At 43.1% G+C, this 20,329-nt stretch overlaps 2 protein-coding genes across 10 annotated transcripts in view; one reads left to right on the top strand and one right to left on the bottom strand.

Annotated features, from left to right (window-relative positions):
- The window catches only part of dpr19 (defective proboscis extension response 19), a 1,424,328-nt gene that overhangs the window by 354,297 nt on the left and 1,049,702 nt on the right, over nt 1–20,329 (bottom strand). The window lies entirely within an intron of this gene.
- On the top strand, nt 3,939–5,258 carry LOC137239793 (peroxisomal targeting signal 1 receptor-like). The gene has a single exon (XM_067765464.1). It carries the CDS (start codon nt 3,939–3,941, stop codon nt 5,256–5,258), a length of 1,320 nt encoding a protein of 439 aa, XP_067621565.1.

Raw genomic sequence — 20,329 nt, 5'->3', positions numbered from 1 at the left:
GCGATCCTATCGGCCATCGCCAAACTCTTCGACCCGTTAGGCTGGCTTGCTCCAGTTATCATCGTAGCTAAGATATTAATGCAGAACATTTGGCTGGAGGGGACGGATTGGGATGAACCGGTATCCACAATCACTTTAGATCGGTGGCAAACCTTTATGCAGGAGTACCCCGCCATTAACCGGATTCGTATACCTCGGTGGGTGCACTTCACCCCAACCAACGATATAGGAATTCCCCGGTTCTGTGACGCGTCCGAAAAAGCCTACGCGGCTACGGTTTACGTGCGAGCTAAGATCAACGATAGGGCATACGTTAGTCTACTCATGGCGAAAACGAGGGTGGCACCAGTAAAAACAATTTCACTACCAAGATTGGAGTTATGCGGTGCCGTCTTGCTGGCTGAAACTTTGGAAAATGTGATGGAGAGCCTGAACTTAGGCACATTTAACATGCACCTATGGACAGATTCGACCATCGTCCTCGCATGGATTCGAAAACCCCCGTGTTCCTGGTCAACATTTGTAGCTCACAGGGTAACGAAAATCGTCGAGAAGGTAGGAACTAAAGCATGGCATCATGTCGAGTCCGCATCAAATCCAGCGGACTTAGCCAGCAGAGGACTTCCAGCCACGGACCTAGTCGACAACTCTTTGTGGTGGCAGGGACCTTCTTGGCTGCAAGAAGGCAAAGCAAAATGGCCATCTCAAGGCGAACAGGAGTACCACACAAACATCGAAGAAAAACGAGTACAAGTGCATGTAGCAACGAACATCAACAATAGCGAGGATATTCTTGATCGGTTTTCCGATCTATCAAGAGCGTTGCGGGTAATCTCCTACATTATACGATTCTCGAATAGAAACGTCCAAAAACTAAAATGTCCTTTAAAGCAGAGTCTCACCAGATCTCGCCCGACGAAATCAAGGCTACGACTAGCCGCCTCATAAGGATATCCCAAACCAACCACTATGCCGAAGAAATAAGGTCTCTGAGAACTCGGAAACCCATCGCGACCAAAAGCGAGATTCTCTCTCTAAACCCCTTTATTGACGAAGATAATGTCCTTCGTGTGGGGGGTCGCCTCAACGCATCCAGGGACGTTCCCGTCGACGAGCGTCACCCGATAATCCTCCCTTACGCCTGCCGACTCACCCGTCTCCTGGTCCAGTTTGTCCACACCATTTCCATACATGGCGGAAACCAACTAATGCTGCGGCTCCTACGCACGCAGTATTGGATACCTCGGGTCAAAAACATGATCCGATCCATCATATACAACTGCAAGGCCTGTACGCTATTCCGCAAACGTTCCCCGACGCAACTCATGGGAACCCTCCCTGCGGAACGCACTACCTTTAGCAGGGCATTTACCAACACCGGGGTGGATTTCGCAGGACCGTTTGACATAAAGTCTTACAGCGGACGAGGATGCCGCATTTCTAAGGGTTACGTCTGCCTATTCGTCTGCTTTGCGACTAAGGCGATCCACTTAGAGGCGACTAGCGACCTCAGCACCGCCGCGTTTCTAGCAGCATTTAGTCGGTTTGTCTCCAGACGAGGATGCCCGAAAAACCTCTATTCCGACAACGGAACGAACTTTGTCGGTGCGTCGAGGGCTCTCCGCTCGAAGGTCAAGGCATTCCTCGCTGATGCGCGCGGCCAAACCCTCTCGAAATACGCCCACCAAACCCTGACATGGCATTTCATACCAGCCGCTGCTCCTCATATGGGCGGGCTGTGGGAAGCGGGAGTCAAGAGTTTCAAAACTCATTTCAAAAAGATCGCATTGGATCATAAATTTACTCTAGAGGAGTTTAGCACCCTCCTGTGTAGGATTGAATCCTGTCTCAACTCCCGCCCCTAAGCCCATCTTCCAATGACCCGTCCAACCTGGAACCACTCACCCCCGGGCACTTCCTAGTCGGGGGCCACCTACTAGCGCCACCCGAGATTGACGTCAGCGAGAATCGCGCTTCACTCGGCAATCGATGGGAACAACTTAAGGCGCTGCATCAAACCTTCTGCAAGCGGTGGAAAGCGGAGTATCTCACCGAACTGCAGAAGCGCGTTAAGTGGAAGCATCCACAATCGAATCTCAAACAGGGGGACTTAGTCGTCATTAAAGAGGACAATCTGCCCCCAACGAATGGAGACTAGGTCGGATAGCCAACCTCCATTATGGCCCCGATAACCGAGTTCGAGTCGTCGAACTTGATACGACAAGAGGACAAACCACCAGACCAATCACGAAATTGGTCCTACTACCACCCTCCAGTGAGGGTGAGGGAGACTTGTAACTCCCAACCGTTATAATCAACAAATCCCGTAACCCAGCTCTCGTTCACCCCGAACGAGGCCAACAAATCCCGTAACCCAGCTCTCGTTCACCACGAACGAGGCCAACCGAAGCCTAAAGCAGATAAGCTATCTGCCCCCGCATACCCAAGAAAAAAAAAACAATTTTTTATTCATATACACATCCGGAACCTAAGTTAAAATTCAGCGCTCCACATCAACTGGACCAGCAAAGCGACTCGCGTAAAAATGTCATTAAAAACAATGGAGATGCCATAACGAAATGTAGTCATTGAGTACGTTAACTCATTTAATCCGTATGTTCGGAACATACGTCTCCATTTAAGAATTTGTGGAATCGTTTTATATTTGGAAAATTATGTGCATGCATACTTATTTGGAATATTCGGACCTCGCGAGGTAGCATCAGGCGAACGGGTGCCGAATATTCTAAATTAAAGTTTCTCCGCAACACCTCATTGAATACTTAAACGGGAAAGAGCTGTCCGAAGTATCAGAATAAAAAGGTAAATACCCCCGTGTAGCAGGACCGCACGAAATCATAACTCTTCTGTCAAGATAAAGGCCGGAATATAACGACTTAAGCCAATAAGCCTTATTCCTTTATTTTCTGCTGCTGACTAGAGTATCACCCCATATCGGCTGCTAGTTCGAAATCATCCTATATCGAAAAAAAAGGTTCCCCTTTCAGGATTTTTTTTTTCACAATTACGTCGAAGAACGCCTAATCTCAGAATGATTTTCAATAGTTCCCCTCTGATGTCAAAGTGCATTTAGCTTTTGTTCAGATAGGGAGCTTTTGAATTCTACAAACAAATCCTCAAGGAATAACCAAACCAACATAACTCTTTCCCAATCCACGAGATATGTAGCAGAGAATTAAGTATTTCCTTCCGCCTACCAAGGATAGGAAAGTACTGGTTTTAAAAATGCTTCAGAAAATTTAAAGGTGAAGGACAAATATCCGGATATTGGTCCTAACGCAGATCTACTATCTGCGACATAATACCATTGAATCAGCAATTACACAAACCCCCACCCCGCAAAAAGAAACTTTTGCAAAATTTTTTGATTGATTTGCATTTTAAGTTCCTGTGGCGATATGCTTTTAAAACTCGATAGAGTAAATGGCGCAAACTTGTGTTAATTAAGAAATCGCGGTGTAATATGAGTAAAAAGAAAAAACCGGAGCATGGAAAATTTTAAACAAGAAAATTAAAGTCCAGTCAATGCGCTGCATATAACGAAAAAGTGAAAAATCAAACGACTTTGTGCAGGTAAAGGCCTGCTGTGGCAAAAAAAAGGTCTATCAGCTGGGGGTGCCATTACCTATCGCTCACAACACCAACTTAACTCGTTTTGTTGACTACCGCTCACTACATACTATTAGTAATCGACCCACCCTACTGTACATACCTACGAGAAGGTTACGGATCTTAGTTTATCGAAATCGGCACCGAAGTCGTCGAAACTTTTAAAGTTTGAGTACTAGCTGTATTTCCGATTTTCTCGGGGATTGGAGCAGCTCACTCAGCAGTTTCTAAAAAGTACCGGGAAGAATGTACAACGTAAAAAAAAAAAAAAAAATAATTAGAAACTGCCTAGCACTTCAGCTTCAGTAATGGGTCAATTACCAATAATGCCATATATGGGCATGCAGTCGCTGCCAACGCCATACCTAGCCATATGCCAACCAAATCTCGAGGCAAACACGACCAAGTTCTTTGAAGAAAGCACACAATTAACAAAGGAAGAAACCAATAAATTGCTACCACAATTTGCAAATACTAATGAATATGTGGAAGACTGGATAGAAGATTTCCAAAATCATTCCAAAGAACGTGAAGGCACATTCAGCAGCTACAGTGAAAAGTTTTGGCAACGCTTACAGAGTGAATGGCAAAAGCTGTCCGAAGATCCTGATCATCCATGGCTATCTGAGTATGGCCAAAGCTATGGTCCATATAAAGAATATGAGTTTGCTGAAGAGAATGCAATGGCTGAGCTGGAAAATGCTTTGCAGAAGGGTAAGGAGTATTTGCAACAAGGTGATATACCCAGCGCAGTGCTCTGTTTTGAGATTGCAGTCAAAAAAGAACCAGAAAATGCAGAAGCTTGGGAACATCTGGGTTTAGCACAAACAGAAAATGAAATGGATCCACAAAGTATAGCTGCATTGAAGCGTTCATTAGCGCTGCGTCCAGAAAATACACGCGTGCTAATGGCTTTGGCCGTGTGTTACACAAATGAAAGTCTACAAAGTCATGCGCTGCGTATGCTAATCAATTGGATGGAAGTAAATCCCAAATATAAACATCTGTTAGAACAGCACCCAGAATTAAAAACTGAAAGTGATGCCACGACTTCAACGATGATAGGGGGTAGCAAGTTACAAGCTGTACAAAACCTTTACCTCGATGCTGTGCGCGGTAATCCTCAAGAGGTTGATGCAGAAGTACAGGAAGCACTTGGCGTACCTTATAATCTCTCATCAGAGTATGATAAAGCAGTTGATTGCTTTCGTTCAGCGCTGCATGTTCAGCCACAAAATGCCAAAATTTGGAATCGTTTAGGCGCCAGCTTGGCAAATGGTTCACGTTCGGTTGAGGCAGTGGAAGCGTATCAAAGGGCATTACAACTCGAACCGGGCTTTATACGTGTGCGTTACAATGTGGGCGTATGCTGCATGAATCTAAAGGCTTATAAACAAGCTGTTGAACATTTGCTTACAGCGTTGAATATGCAAGCGAATACGGCAGCGGTGCGAGATTTGCCCACAACAGGTGCGACTGCTATGGGGGTTGGACAAGCACAGATGTCAGAATCAATTTGGAGTACATTGAATATGGTGTTATCGTTAATGGGACGTCGCGATTTACATGATGCAGCGAACGAACACAATCTCAAAGTGTTGAATGAAGCGTTGAAGGATGTTGCTTAAAAAGAAAAATTTGGAAACTCTTAAAGTGACGTACTAAAAGGGAAATATGTAGAATGGGTGACTGAGTTTTGTTAAATATTGTAAGGTTAATGTTAATGGGGACTTTGAAATAAGTTTGTACATCTGTTTTTGTAAAATTTATGGTGGTGGCTTAGTTGACAAGCTTAACCTCCGGATGCCCTACACCTTTTTATGCAATCTATGTACAACTTTGTGGAGCATCCGAAAAGGTAATTTACCTTTTTTAACGTCCTGCTTAACGGGATACAAACATATTAAAAACAGTCTTCTTTTCATCAGCATACAGTGGAATGTCATGCAATGGTGAAACGATAGTCCCAGCTGCATTTTTGTGTAGATGCTGAAATTAGTAGAATTTGGTGCACCTTTTTCCACAACCGTATATCCCTCCGTCCTACAATCCTTTTTTGGCTCTTTTAAATATTGGTTCGAAAGTTGGAAACTTTTCGCTGATTGTGAAAGTAAACGCGTTTGTTAATTAAGTTTGGAATTTGTATTTTGCGTTGTAGATAAATTGCAAAATGCCGATGTTCGTGGTCATTTTAAATTTTACCCCAAACTATATGGTAAACAATGTCCGTGGTAAAGGTTTACAAACGTGTATAGTTGTACGTAATTGCTGTAACGATCAGCATCTGAAACGAAGAAAAAATATAGAATAAAATAAAATAAAATGAAATTATTAGAGGAAAAAGGCATACTTACCCAGAACACGTTTTTTTTTCCATACAGGTACATACCTTTGTGAAGGTTATTCATTCACAATCGGTATGTATTCACATTTTCATGAATGGATGCCATTTTGAATGAATGGAAAAAAGGTTGCCACTCGTCTGACATTGCCTTTTTGTTTCTTAAGCGGTGAACACATTATAGGCGCCACCATGGGATTACAAGTCGGATCCGCGGGATCCAAAATAAAAAAAAAAAAACTCGAGTGGTAGTACCCGAACAACTTTATTTTGGTTCCGATAAATGAAAGGTTTGTTTTAGTTTGACATTTTGGTGCATAAAGATACAATCAAAACCAACTTTCTTGTGGAAAAAAAAAGTGGACCACTCGAGACCGAAATAATTCTCCCGGTTATTTGCATTGATTTCATTGTTAAAAAGGTTGGTGCGAAATTAAAATGTAAAACATAAACAGAAACATGTCACACTCAATAGTGGTCTCGCTTTCATGACAGAAATTGCTTTTTTTGTGTATTGAAGTTTCGACAGACTTTCGTCAGTCCCCTTTTTGCTTGAAATCCCAGCAGGAATAAAGTAGTGTCATCTATGCTTTCGATGTTACAAACAAGGGAGAAATTAAACTTTTTAGAACAGACTTTAAATTTAATGTCGCGTCAGGACTCAGACGCAAGCTGTCCCTAACTACTTAATTGACATGACCATTATGTATCATTACATTGCAATGGGCAGCACCGCACAGCGGTCTCATTCCAACGATTGGAAGAGTGAACAGCTGACAGCTCTACAAATTGCCACACTCGTTAGTGTAGGCTATTCCCGCCATGGTTGTGTTGGAATCAACAAACACACCACAATTTGTGATTCTCACACAACATGGCCCAAATCAACACAAAGAGTGTTCCCAGACAGCGAATAAAGGCCTCTTTACATCTGGCGCACATTTTATCTGCACGACGTCATTTGACTAGTCATTTTACAGCCATTCATAGGTTATATTCACAGTCACATGTGCATGGGCGTGGGTAAGTTTTGTGACCAAATTTTTGTAGGGCAATTACACGGAGCCGTGACACCACACTGGTTTACCGTGATATACCGTATATTACCGCGTATTGCCTGCTTTAGGTAAACACCAAAAAATATAGTTTGTCCTAAGTCTATATTTAATAATACTTAATTTTACTATCGATTGTTTCCACATCAGAATTTCCATTCTGATGAAAAGATTTTCAAAATTAAAGATACGCTTAGGCGTATCTCAATGAAAGTTTACCAAACCTCATAATGGGTCCAACCACTACACGTCAATGTGTAGGCAGAATAACCTAATAAGGTTATGCACCCCGCATGTACCCCTTATCCCGAGTATGCCAACCAATAGGTCAGCCAGAATCGACCCCGGGTCTCCGGCAATTAGCCACCCAACCAACCTATGCAGCGATATTACTAAACGCTACCATTTCCAGACATGCCTGGATTTGCATTCAAACGCTCCAAGACCGAGGCACGCCCAAATGCGTTCACCATCGCTTGCCGTCTGTGCATCAAACCGCACGGAGTGCGATTGTGCCCAATTTACCGTGGTATGTCGACTGAGGAGCGACTACGTGCAATACTCATTCACCGCTATTGTCCCAACTGCCTATCCCCGTTCCACCGCCTGGAAATCTGCCCCAGCAAAGACCGATGCCGACGTTGCAGTGAACCACATCACACGACGCTACACATGGACGAGGATCAGCCATCGCCACCTCAAAGCAAGCACAACGACGACGATGCGAGCTCGGACGGGGTCCTCTCCATCCATGTCACGGAGCAAACTAAATCATGGGCCCAGCAAGTCGAGGAAGAAGAGGAAGAAGAGAGGCTGGCCAATGCAGCAGAGGTAGCCCAATCGGGCAGCTTAGAAACGCCGCGTTTCCGGCCCCCATTACGTCATGAGAGACCCGAGAAACGCTCGCCTATGCACGGCGCTTTCGCGCGCTTACAAATCGGGGATGGCGCGGAGACACGTCCTTTCCGCCCATCGCACCACCCTACTGGTAACCAGGGTGACGACGCGGAACCGCGTCCGTCCCGCTCGTCACGACAGTTCACTGGGAGGGCGGCCCCTAATAAGATGCGCAACAACCATCGAGCTCTCGTGAGGCAACAACAAACCCCCACTGGCTTCAGGAGCGGTAGACCCGGGACAATTTAGCGGCACCGACGATAACTCGAGCATTGATCGCCATCACGCCGACAGCCATAGTCCGAATTGAGGCAGGAGGCCGTTTACACCTGGTCCGCGCCCTGTTAGATGCCTGCGCTCCCACCAGCATTATCGATGCCAATCTGTGCAAGGATCTACACCTGGAGCGTAACAATACCGCACGTCTTTCGAGGTGCACCGTCGTTCTTCGAGGGAAGTATGGGGTAGCGGGAAAGATCACGACCCAAGCCACCGTAATATCGAACTATGCCAGGTTAAACCCCACGGCAAATCTGGACCCGTCGGTAGCGGCCCCATTCCAGTTCATGAAGCTGGCCGATCCGACATTTTACAGATCGTCCCCAGTGTTGCTCACTTTGGGCGCCGACGTCTACGCCAGTATTATGGTCGGAGGCACACCCACGTCAACTGTCGGCGGGCTCCTTACCCAAGCCACAATTTTCGGCCTCGTCGTGTCTGGAGCCCACCCACTATAAAAAACTTTAATTATACCACAAGGTGCATTTTAAACCAAGCAACCCCACGTACTTGAATACTAACGCTTTTCTTTTTCATCCACAGTTCAGCGAGGCTGCATTAATGCGAGCACGGATGTCCGCCGGAGATCGTACTTACGATCCTACTATACATACGTATCATATTTTTTAAATTTATTTAGTTTATCCCGCCTTGGGAAGGTTGCTGGCGTACTCACCAAGTTTCAAGTTGCTCGCCGCAAGGGGGCCGGCATGTTTAGGCCACCAGCCTAAATATTTCGGACCACCCTAACACGCACATTAGTTATTTATTTATTAATATTACCCGTAACGGCTAACACCAGCCGAAAGCTAACCTTGAAGGGGAAAAACTCAACGAAAGTTAGCTATCGGCAGGTGCCGCGGACTTGTTCGCGGTTTTGATCTTTCTTTCTAATTTGGAACGTTCAAGAGCCAGCAGCTAGCCCCAGGTGAGTTTACTAATTATTTCGAGTGTATACCTTAAACTTTAAATTGTGGTCTAAATTGTGAACTGCCAAGGGAATTTATTTGTATAATTTAACTCCTTGCCATTGTCACGTAATTTTTAATTTTCAACTTGCGATTTGAACGTGTTAAGTGCATTTGTAGTTCGATTAATTTCTTTGCAATTGCCACGTCCTTTATGCTTTTTCAATAAACTTATATTTTGTAAACAAACTTGTGGTTACGATTTGTTAATTCGGTATTTATTTTCTTTTATTTGCAACGCACACGCCCGACTTCCCCGGGTCCACACTGCCCCGCAAAACAGTTTGGATTCCGTTTTTTTATACCTTTTATGAAATGAAATGATATATTAATTTCGTCACGAATCCCAAAATTGTAAGTCCTTAAATGAAAATAGATAGACCCACCATTAAGTATACTGAAATAATCAGGATAAAGAGCTGAGTTGATTAAGCCATGTCCATCTGTCTGTTTGTATGCAAACTAGTCCCTCAATTTTGAAGATATCTTGATAAAATTTGGTGAGCGGGTGTATTTAGGTGTCCAATTAGACATTTGTCGGAACCGGCCGGATCGGACCACTATAGCATATATCCTCCTTACAACCGATTTTTTAGAAAAAGAAGATTTTTGTCATATCTTCCTCAATTTATCAGATTGAACCTTCAAACTTCACCATATGCTTTCGTATATTGCACATATTGTTGTCTGAAAAAATGGATGATATCCTTCGTATATATAGCATATACCCCACACAACCGATTGTTCAGATAAGGAACTTTTCGTAATTACTGCCCATTTTAAGAGCTATAGGCTTCAAATTTCAACGAATGCTTATGTATATAGCATATATCGTTGTCTGAAAAAATCATAGAGATCGGTGGTATATATAGTATATATCTCATACAATCGATTGTTCAGATAAGAAACTTTTCGCAATTTCTGCCCCATTTTAACAGCTAGAACCTTCAAATTTCACCAAATGCTTACGTATATCTATATATAAAAATTAAATTGTGTGTGCGTGTGTGTTCGCTATGGAAACATATTTCCCACATTTCAATTATCATCAAATTTTGGTTATAGGTTCCTTCGATCAACGGGAAGGTTTTAGGCTGAAAATAATTTCGATATATAAAAGGAGCGTGACACCTCCCATACAAATGGAATTTTTGGTGCTGCATAACTTTGAAGGTATACATGCCAAAACATTTAAATTCAGTAAGGAGCTATATGAGGTCAATCCCTATGGAATTGGGAAAAAGGGGGCGTGGCACCTTCCCTACAAATAGGATTTTTTAGAACTATGGCTGCCGTACCAACTTAAGTTATTTTAACACCTAAAGCTTGACTGCATGTTGAGTTTGGCTGTTATGCTTTTTAGACGTTTAGTAATCTGCCGCCGTTACAAAAATTTGTTAGCTTCAGTCTATCTACACCTTCTATAAAAATCAAATTCTGTGTATTTGTTCACTATGGAAATGTATTTCCCACACTTCTATCATAACCAAATTTTGGCTATAAGCGAGCATGTGTAGTTATAGGTGGTAAACAGGTAGTAAGTTCTAGAAGAAGAAACGCCTAGAAGTATGCGAACGACACAGCACAGAGTATAAAAGGAGCAAAAGCTAAGTAAGCAGAGTCAGTTGTTTTAAAAACGCTATCAGTTGCAAAGTATAAGTGTTATTGTGAAGTATTTTAATAAATACCATTTTGCATTATTGAATATTGAAGTTATTTATTCAACAATTTAGCGATATGAACGTTGGCAGAAGTTTGCAAATAAACGGAATTTCCCTGAGTTTGTTACAATTGCTGTCAGAAGAGGAATAAATTCCGAAGATTGCGAATACAACTTGGACATGGCAAAGTTGAGTGAATTGAGGATCCAGCAACTGAAGGAGGAGTTGGAGAGCCGTGGATTGAATACAACCGACAATAAACTCGAACTTCAGGCACGGCTAAGAGACGCTATGGAGACGGAAGGAATTAATGTGGACGATGATGTCTTTTATCCTGATTGGGACGAGACAACCACAAAAATTGGAGCGAAAAACGAAACACCGCAGGCAGTTACCAGCACAGACTTGAACTTGATATTGGCTGCAATATCTGCATAAACATCGACAGTGGCAACCCAATTGGAAACGTAGGAGAACCGTATAACATCCAAGATTGAAGCACAGGAAACACAAATTTCATCACAACGGGAAGAATAAAAGACATATATAGCCTTCCAAATGTAATCACAGTACAAAAATTGTACAGCTCGAGGAAAAAATTGATGCCGAGATAGAAGCTTTGAGAGGTCGTATAAAGGAGTTGCAAATAAATCGCCCAGCAGTTTCAGCGAGCAAGTAAAGACACCATCCTTTGACGGTTCTGTTCCTTTCCAGATCTTTAAGCTGCAGTTTAAGAAGACTGCAGCAGTGAACAACTGGAATGCTGAAGATGAAGGTAAAGATAAATCCTTAAGACGATTCCCGAAAGAGAGCGGAACAAATATGAAGCATTGATGGCCGCTGTTGAACGACGTTACGGAAGCGAACACAGGAAACAAATCTACCAAATAGAATTGCAAAATCGCTGCCAAAAATCTAACGAGACTTTGCAGGAGTTTACCTCGGACACCGAAAGATTGGCTCATCTTGAAAATGCGGACGCACCCGTGGAATACACCGAAAGGGTAAATATTCAGAACTTTATAAATGGCATACGGGACGTCGAAACGAAGCTAGCCACATACGCGAACCCAAAGCAAACATTTGCTGAAACGGCATCCGAAGCATTGATTCAGGAAACAGCGTCACTATTGAGTAAACCAGCATACAAAGCTCATCGTGTGGAAGTAGAAAGGCCAGACTGGGTAGACACAATTTTGGAAGCACTGAAGGGATCACCACAGAAAAAGGCGGGAGTTATGAAATGTTTCAAGTGCGGCAACCCAGGTCACATTGCACGCCATTGCAACACCGGTCCTAATACTTCCAACAATGTGGGTGGACGTACACGCAGAGCTGACGGAGATGAGCAGATCTCCAAGACCAATTAATCGTTAAACTAAAGAGAGTCAGCCGCAAGGGGCGACAGCTGGCTCCCTCAATTGAATGCCCCATAATCTCTATCTCGCAAATTGGAAGAAGGTCGAACAATCTTACTGTCGGAGGACATATTGATGGAAAGGAACGTTTACTGACTGTAGGTACGGGTGCATCTCATTCCATCATTCGAGCGGATTTAGTTAACAAGAAGATAAGACCATTGCATGGAGCAAGGTTGCGTACAGCCACTGGAGAAGACACCACGCTTCTAGAAGAAGTATCGTGTGAAGTCGCAATTGGGAACGTCAGGGTAGTACACAATTTTATAGTGGCAGAGATTGTTGATGAAATCATAATTGGAGTGGACTTCTTAATGGACCAAGACATCAAGATCGATATGCAAAGCAAGACGATGAGATATAAGAACATGGATTTGCCACTTAATTTCATTCGGCTGCGAGAAAGGCTACAGTAGTAAACGAGTGCTGGTGCAAGAGAGTCAGCAAATACCACCAAAATCAGAAGCAGTCATCTGGGCAATGGTTGAGGCAAATTGTGGGACAAACAAATTGTGGGTTGTCGAAGCAGCAAGCAAATCGGCACCGAACATACTTGTAGGGAAAACCCTGTCTATGACAAAATAAGATGGGCGTATTCCGGTAAGAGTACTCAATGAGTTCAAGTCACCACTCAAATTGACCAAAGGAGCTATTTTGGAACGATGCCAAGAGGCTGAAGTAGTTATTAACTGTGAACAGCTCCAGAAACACGTTTCATTTAGTAATACTGATCTTTCAAATGACATCACGGCATGGACGGAGGGGATAGAGGAAGCCTATCAGAATAAGCCAAAACAACTGCTCCTAAAATACGCGAACATATTTCACAAGGATGGTTCCAAACCAGGCCGCACCAATTTTATGAAACATCAAATTGACTCTGGAGACGCAAGGCTGATACGTCAAGCTCCTCGTAGTGTTCCACTGGCCAAGCGGGAAGTTGTGAGTCAAATCATACAAGAAATGAGAGACAGCAGCGTCATCGAAACATCAGCTAGTCCATGGAGCTCTCCGTTGGTACTTGTGAAGAAGAAGGATGGGGAAATGAGGTGTGGTGTGGACTATCGGAAGTTGAACGACATTAGTAAAAAGGATAGCTACCCATTGCCAAGAATTGACGATACTCTGGTCTCGCTATCTGGTACGAAATCGTTTTCCACACTGGATTTGAAAAGCGGCTACTGGCAAGTGTAGATAAAGGAGGAAGACAAAGAGAAAACAGCCTTCAGTGTCGGTGACGGTCTTTGGTAATTTGCAGTAATGCCCTTTGGACTATGTAATGCACCAGCTACTTTCGAGAGACTCATGGATCAGGTATTGAAAGCAATACATTGGAAAAATGCTTGGTGTACCTGGGCGTCATCGCCGTATTAGACAAGAATTTTGATGAACATCTTAAAAACTTAGAGCAAGTTTTCCAGAGAATAGCTGGCGCTGGTCTAAAACTAAGTCCCGAAAAGTGTTCGGTGTTTAAAAAGGAAGTAAATTATTTGGGTCACAAGGTAACAGCGGAGGGCATCTGCACTGCGAATGAAAAGATAGAAGCTGTAAAGTATTGGCCAAGACCACAGAACTTGCATGAACTAAGAAGTTTCCTTGGGCTATGCAAATATTACCGCCGGTTTGTACCAAACTTTTCCAGCGTAGCCCATAGCCTCCATGAGCTTACAAGAAAAAATAGAGCTTTTGAATGGAAGAAGGAGCAAGAAGTGGCTTTCCAAACATTGAGGGAGCGTTTGTGCACTGCCCCAATGTTGGCATATCCGATGCCAGGAGCAACATTTATTCTAGATATATGCTATAGGAGGCATTATATCACAACTGGTCGATGGACAAGAGAATGTAGTTGCATATTACAGCCGTTCGTTCGGAAAACCAGAGAGGCACTATTGCGTTACACGGAGAGAGCTATTGGCATTGGTAGAGTGCATTAAACATTTTCACAAGTACATCTACGGCCAGCGATTCCGCGACAGAACAGATCACGCAGCATTGAAATGGCTCCTGCAGTTCCGTAATCTAGAAGGACAATTGGCACGGTGGATCAAGCGACTACAAAGCTATGACTTTTCCATTGAGCATCGAAAAGGTAGTACCCATGGAAATGCTGATGCAATTTTACGAAGACCATATAGTTTGGAATGCAAGCACTGTTCAAAGGCCGAGGGTAAAGAAGGTATTATAGATGTCCGGCTATTGACTATAACATGTACAGATGAATGGAGCCAGGAACAACTAAGAAAGTGTCAGATAGAAGATACACATCTGTAACATGTTATGCAAGGGCTCGAAAAAAACGAAAGACCAAATAGAGAGGAGATGTCAGCAGAGCGTCACATTGCGAAGCCATATAGGGCACAGTGGAACAGTTTAGAGTTGATATCCGGTTGCTTGTATCGAGTATGGGAGATTGATGATTGTCAAAGTAAGAGGAATCTGATAGTTATTCCAAGGAAAAGGATTCCCGACGTTCTCAGTGAACTACATAACGGTCGAGAAAATTAAGCAGAGATTCTATTGGGTTGGTTGCCGTCAGCCGGTCACCGAGTGGATTGTGAACTGCGAGGTGTGCAACAGAGCAAAAGGGCCCAAAACACGAAGTCATGGCGAGATGAAGCAGTATATTTCAGGTGCACCATTTGAAAGAATCGCCATGGATTTCGCAGGTCCATTTCCTAGTAGCAACCGCGGAAACAAATACATACTGGTGGTTATGGATTATTTCAGTAAATGGCCAGAGGTATACCCAATCCCAAACCAAGAAGCGGAAACAGGTGCAGAAGTGGTTACAAATGATTGGGTTGCAAGATATGGTGTACCAATGAAGTTACATGCTGACCAAGGCAGGAATTTTGAATCAGCTGTGTACCAAGAAGTAGGGCATTCAAAAAACACGGACAACTGCATTTCATCCTCTGTCCGACGTTATGGTGGAACGCTTCAATAGAACTTGGAGGAGCATTTAAGGAAAGTAGTAGACAAGTACCATAAGGAGTGTGATACCCGCATATCATTATTCTTGATGGCTTACCGATCGGCAGTGCATGAGACAACGGCTAAACTCCCGCAAAGGTAATTTTTGGCAATGACCTTCGACTTCCAGCTGCTTTGAAGTTTGGGATAGATGCCGATGCGGAGAGAAATGTCAAGAAATCCATTGGTGTCTTGGAAGAAGAGCTGAACGAGATACACGATCTTGTAAGGCAACGAACAAAGATTATGAGTGGCAAGATGAAAGCCAGATACGATAAAGCAATTAATTCCGAAGGTTTTCAGGAAGCAGATTTAGTGCTGTTATACAACCCACAACGAAAGGTTTGTCCCCGAAATTGCAGTGCAATTGGTAAGGCTCGTACAAAGTTGTAAAACGGATCAACGATGTAGTGCACCGCATGCAGGCTATTGGCAAAGCACGAACCAAAGTGAAAGTGGTTCATTTGGAGAGGCTGGCAGCGTTTAGATCGAGAGATTTGTCTGATCGGGACGATCAGACTTAGGTTGCTATCATCTTAACGGATACTATCATCTCTAAGCCGATACTAAGCAGTGACTTGTATGCACATAAACAAATCAATCATTATGTCTACACATATGTCCATACAAGCTGCGGAGAAAAACGCACAAACACATGCATATATCTGAGATACTCCCAAAAGTAGGCAATCATCGGTGGAAGTATCACTCACATATACACGCGCATATGGCTATTCGGGAAGCTATAATCGTGCATCTGTAGTTATAGCTGATAAATTTATAGCTGGTAAACAAGTAGTAAATTCTAGAAATAGAAACGCCTAGAAATATGCCAACGAGGAAAGCAGCACCAGCTGTGGCACGACCTATCAGTTTAGTTTGATTTAAGCACGCTGTCAGTTGCGAAGTATAAGTGTTATTGTGAAGTACTTTAATAAAAACTATTTTGCATTATTGAATATGGGAGTTATTTATTCAACAGTTTAGCGATATGAACGCTAGTAGAAGGTGTGAAATAAGCGGAGTTTCAGTAAATTCGTTACAATAAATATTAAAATGGAAAAGGTCGCATCACAACTGGTCCTTATTAATAGGAACAGAAAATATTTTATTTCGGAAAGCAGTCGAGGTTCATATGTGTAAAATGATTGGTCGTATAGTATGAATCAACACATTGTAATGAATCACCCTATATCTAAACATAAGCATAAGCGCATACGAGTCACCCGGCATGAGAGCCAGAGGCAGACGAACAAGCACGAAATTATTGACGAGGAGTCTTCTTGTAACCGTCGTAGTGCGAACAGTCAAAATCATCCGCCATGTTCTAAATACTGTTACGAATATTAGCAAAACTGAGGAGTGCTACCATCTCCAGCCCGATGCTAAGCAGTGACGTGAATTCACATCAATAATTCAATCATTATGCATCTACATAAACGAATCAATAATTGCGTCTGCACATATGTACACATTCCGACGAGCACCATTTACATACAAGGCAGCGAGAGATGAGATGTCACACACATATGAATTTACTTATACGTTTATGTGTGTGCGGGAGACTGTAAACTACAAACTCACATATGTACATCTGAGAAGCGCTAAAAAGTAGACAATTGTAAACAAGTAGAAACTATATGAGAACTATACACACACGAATATAGTTGGTAAGTTCTGGAAATGGAAGAGCCTAGAAGTATGCAGCGTAAACTATAAAAGCAGGGCAGGCGAGTAAGAAGTAATTCAGTTTCATTTGAGTTATCAATCAGTTTGGTTATTAAGCCAGCGAGTAGCAAAGTATAAGAGTATTGTGAAGTACTTTAATAAAGGCCATTTTTCCATTATTCAATATTGGAGTTATTTATTCAACAGTTTAGTGATTCGAACTTAGCAGAGGATTGCAAATAAGAGGATTTGCAAGTAAATTCGTTACAATTGGTGTCAGAAGAGGAATTCTTGAATAAATTCCGAAGTCTTCGAATAAACTTGGACATGGCAAAGTGAAAAAGGAGTTGGAGAACCGTGGATTAAATACAACTGGCAATATGATCGAACTTCAAGCACGACTACGAGAGGCAATGGAATTAGAAGGAATTGACGTGGAAGAGTATGTCTTTCATCTTGATGGTGATAAGACAACAAAATTGGAGGAGAAAAATGAAACACCGCAGACAATGGCGAACACAGACTTGAACATGATATTGGCTGCAATATCGGCACAAATGTCCGAAATGTCATCACAAATATCCACCAACATGTCATCTCAACTGGAATCGCAAAAGACAGATATAACATCTAAGATGGAAACACAGATAGAAGAACAGAAGACATATATGGCATCCAAGATGGAATCACAGGAGACACGTATTGCAGAAATGTCATCAGAAATAACAGCGAAGATTGAAGCACAAGAGGCACGAATATCCGAAATGTCGGCGCAAATTTCAGCACAGATATCATCGCAGATCTCTGCTCAACTGGAAGAGCAAGAAGAGCATATCTCAACAAAGCTGGAGGTACAGGAAACAAAATTCTCATCGCAGCTGGAGGCTGTTAGTGAACGACAAAATAAAGTGGAGGCCGAGATGGATGCTCTGAAAGATCGGATTCAGGAGTTACAATTGAACCGTCCAATCACTTCAACGTCTACTCTGAAGGTAAAATCCCCAACGTTTGATGGTTCTGTTCCATTCCAGGTATTTAAGCTCCAATTTGAGAAGACGTCGGCAGCGAATAACTGGAATGTTGAAGATAAAGGTGCAGCTCTGTTCGTGGCATTGAAAGGGTCAGCAGCCGAAATCCTACAGACGATTCCCGAAGGAGAGCAGAACAACTATGAAGCATTGATGGCCGCTGTCGAGAGACGTTATGGAAGCGAGCATAGAAAACAGATATTCCAAATTGAGTTGCAAACCCGCTACCAAAAAGCAAATGAGACATTGCAAGAGTTTGCTTCAGATGTTGAAAGGTTGGCTCATCTCGCAAATGCGGACGCACCCGTGGAATACACCGAGAGAGTAAAAATCCAGAGTTTTATAAATGGCATACGAGACGTGGAAACGAAGCGAGCTACATACGCAAACCTAAAACTGACATTTGCTGAAACGGTATCACATGCATTGACTCAGGAAACGGCCTCACTATTGAGTAAACCAGCATACAAAGCTCATCGTGTGGAAGTGGAAAGACCAGATTGGGCAGACACAATTTTGGAAGCACTGAAGGGATCACAACAGAAGAATGCCGGAGTTATTAAATGTTTCAAGTGCGGCAACCCAGGTCACATTGCACGTCATTGCGATCTTGGTCCTAATAGTTCCAGCAATGTGGATGGCCGTAAACGGAAAGCTGGCGGAAATGAGCAAGAGCGTGTCGAATGTAAAGAACGAAAACTTGCCCCGGCTATTGAATGTCCTATGATATCTGTGTCACAAATTGGAAGGAAAACAAGCAGTCTTACCGTCAGAGGGAATGTGGATGGTAAAGAGCGTGTACTGACTGTAGATACAGGCGCATCTCATTCCTTGATTCGATCTGATTTGGTCTACAGGAGAGTAAAGTCATTACCTGGAGCAAGCTTGCGTACGGTCACAGGCGAATATAATCAAGTCCAAGGCGAAGTGGTATGTGAGGTATTAATTGGGAAAGTCATGGTTCTACACAACTTCGTTGTGGCGGAGATCGTTGATGAAGTCATATTGGGAGTGGACTTCTTGGTTGACCATGACGTCAGGATCGATATGCGGAGAAAAATTATGCGCTATAAGAACCAGGACATACCACTTAACTTTAGTTTGGAAAAAGGGTTCAGCAGTAATCGGGTACTGGTGGAAAAGACTCGACAAAGACCACGAAAGTCAAAGGCAAAAGTTGATAGATCGAATGGGCCAAATAAATCAAAATCAAAAGTACCTGCGAGAGAAACACTGGCATTGACAAAACCTAAAAGACGCAGGAAAACGAAGCAACGAATTTCCGAGAAAGAATGCGAGGGTAGTTTCAAGCCGGAGCACACTACTGTTGTGAAATGTGGTAACGATACCGATTATGCAAAGCAAATCCGTCCAGCGCAAGCTCGACGAAGTGGTTCATTGACCAAACAACAGAGTGTGAAGGAACGGCCCAGGGTAATGTGTAGTAAGATGAAACACTGGCATGACAAGAACTTTAATTCGGAAGGTTTCTTGGTGGGAGAATTGGTACTGTTAAACAACCCTCACCGGCGGAAAGGTGTTCCAGCCAAATTTCGGTACAGTTGGGAAGGCCCGTACAAAGTTGTGAAGAAGATCAGTGATACCATCTACCGCATACAAAGCATTGAGAAACCACGGAGTAGAAGAGTGGTACATTTGGAGAGATTAGCAGCGTTTAGATGGAGAGATTTGTCTGATCGGGACGATCAGACTTAGGTGGAGGGCAGTGTTACGAATATTAGCAAATCTGAGGAGTGCTGCCATCTCCAGCCCGATGCTAAGCAGTGACGTGAATTCACATCAATAATTCAATCATTATGTATCTACATAAACGAATCAATAATTGCGTCTACACATATGTACACATTCCGACGAGCAACATTTACATACAAGGCAGCGAGAGATGAGATGTCACACACATATGAATTTACTTATACGCTTATGTGTGTACGGGAGACTGTAAACTACAAACTCACATATGTACATCTGAGAAGCGCTAAAAAGTAGACAATTGTAAACAAGTAGAAACTATATGAGAACTATAAAAAAAATAAATGTAAGGCGCGATAACCTCCGAAGAGATCTAAGGCCGAGCTTCTCTTCCAATTTGCGTCGTGCTCCTCTTGATTTTCCCTACAAATTGGCCGGAGGGGACCTACATGTTTTATGCCGACTCCGAACGGCATCTGCAAGGCAGATGAGTTTTCACTGAGAGCTTTTCATGGCAGAAATACACCCGGAGCGCTTGCCAAACACTGCCGAGGGGCGACCCCGCTTAGAAAAATTTTCTTCTAATTGAAAAACCTTATTTCTAAAATTTTGATGTTGCTTTGCCCGGGAGTTGAACCCAGGGCATACGGTGTGATAGGCGGAGCACGCTACCATCACACCACGGTGGCCGCCATACGAGA

The sequence above is a fragment of the Eurosta solidaginis genome, chromosome 2 (assembly GCF_040869045.1).
Source record: "Eurosta solidaginis isolate ZX-2024a chromosome 2, ASM4086904v1, whole genome shotgun sequence".
Classification (NCBI taxonomy): Eukaryota; Metazoa; Arthropoda; class Insecta; order Diptera; family Tephritidae; genus Eurosta; species Eurosta solidaginis.
Note: the sequence above shows the minus strand (reverse complement) of the source record. Positions and strands in the feature narration are given on the sequence as shown.

Excerpts from the sequence above, each read along its gene's own strand:
- LOC137239793 (XM_067765464.1), top strand. The coding sequence starts at position 3,939 with ATGGGTCAATTACCAATAATGCCATATATGGGCATGCAGTCGCTGCCA.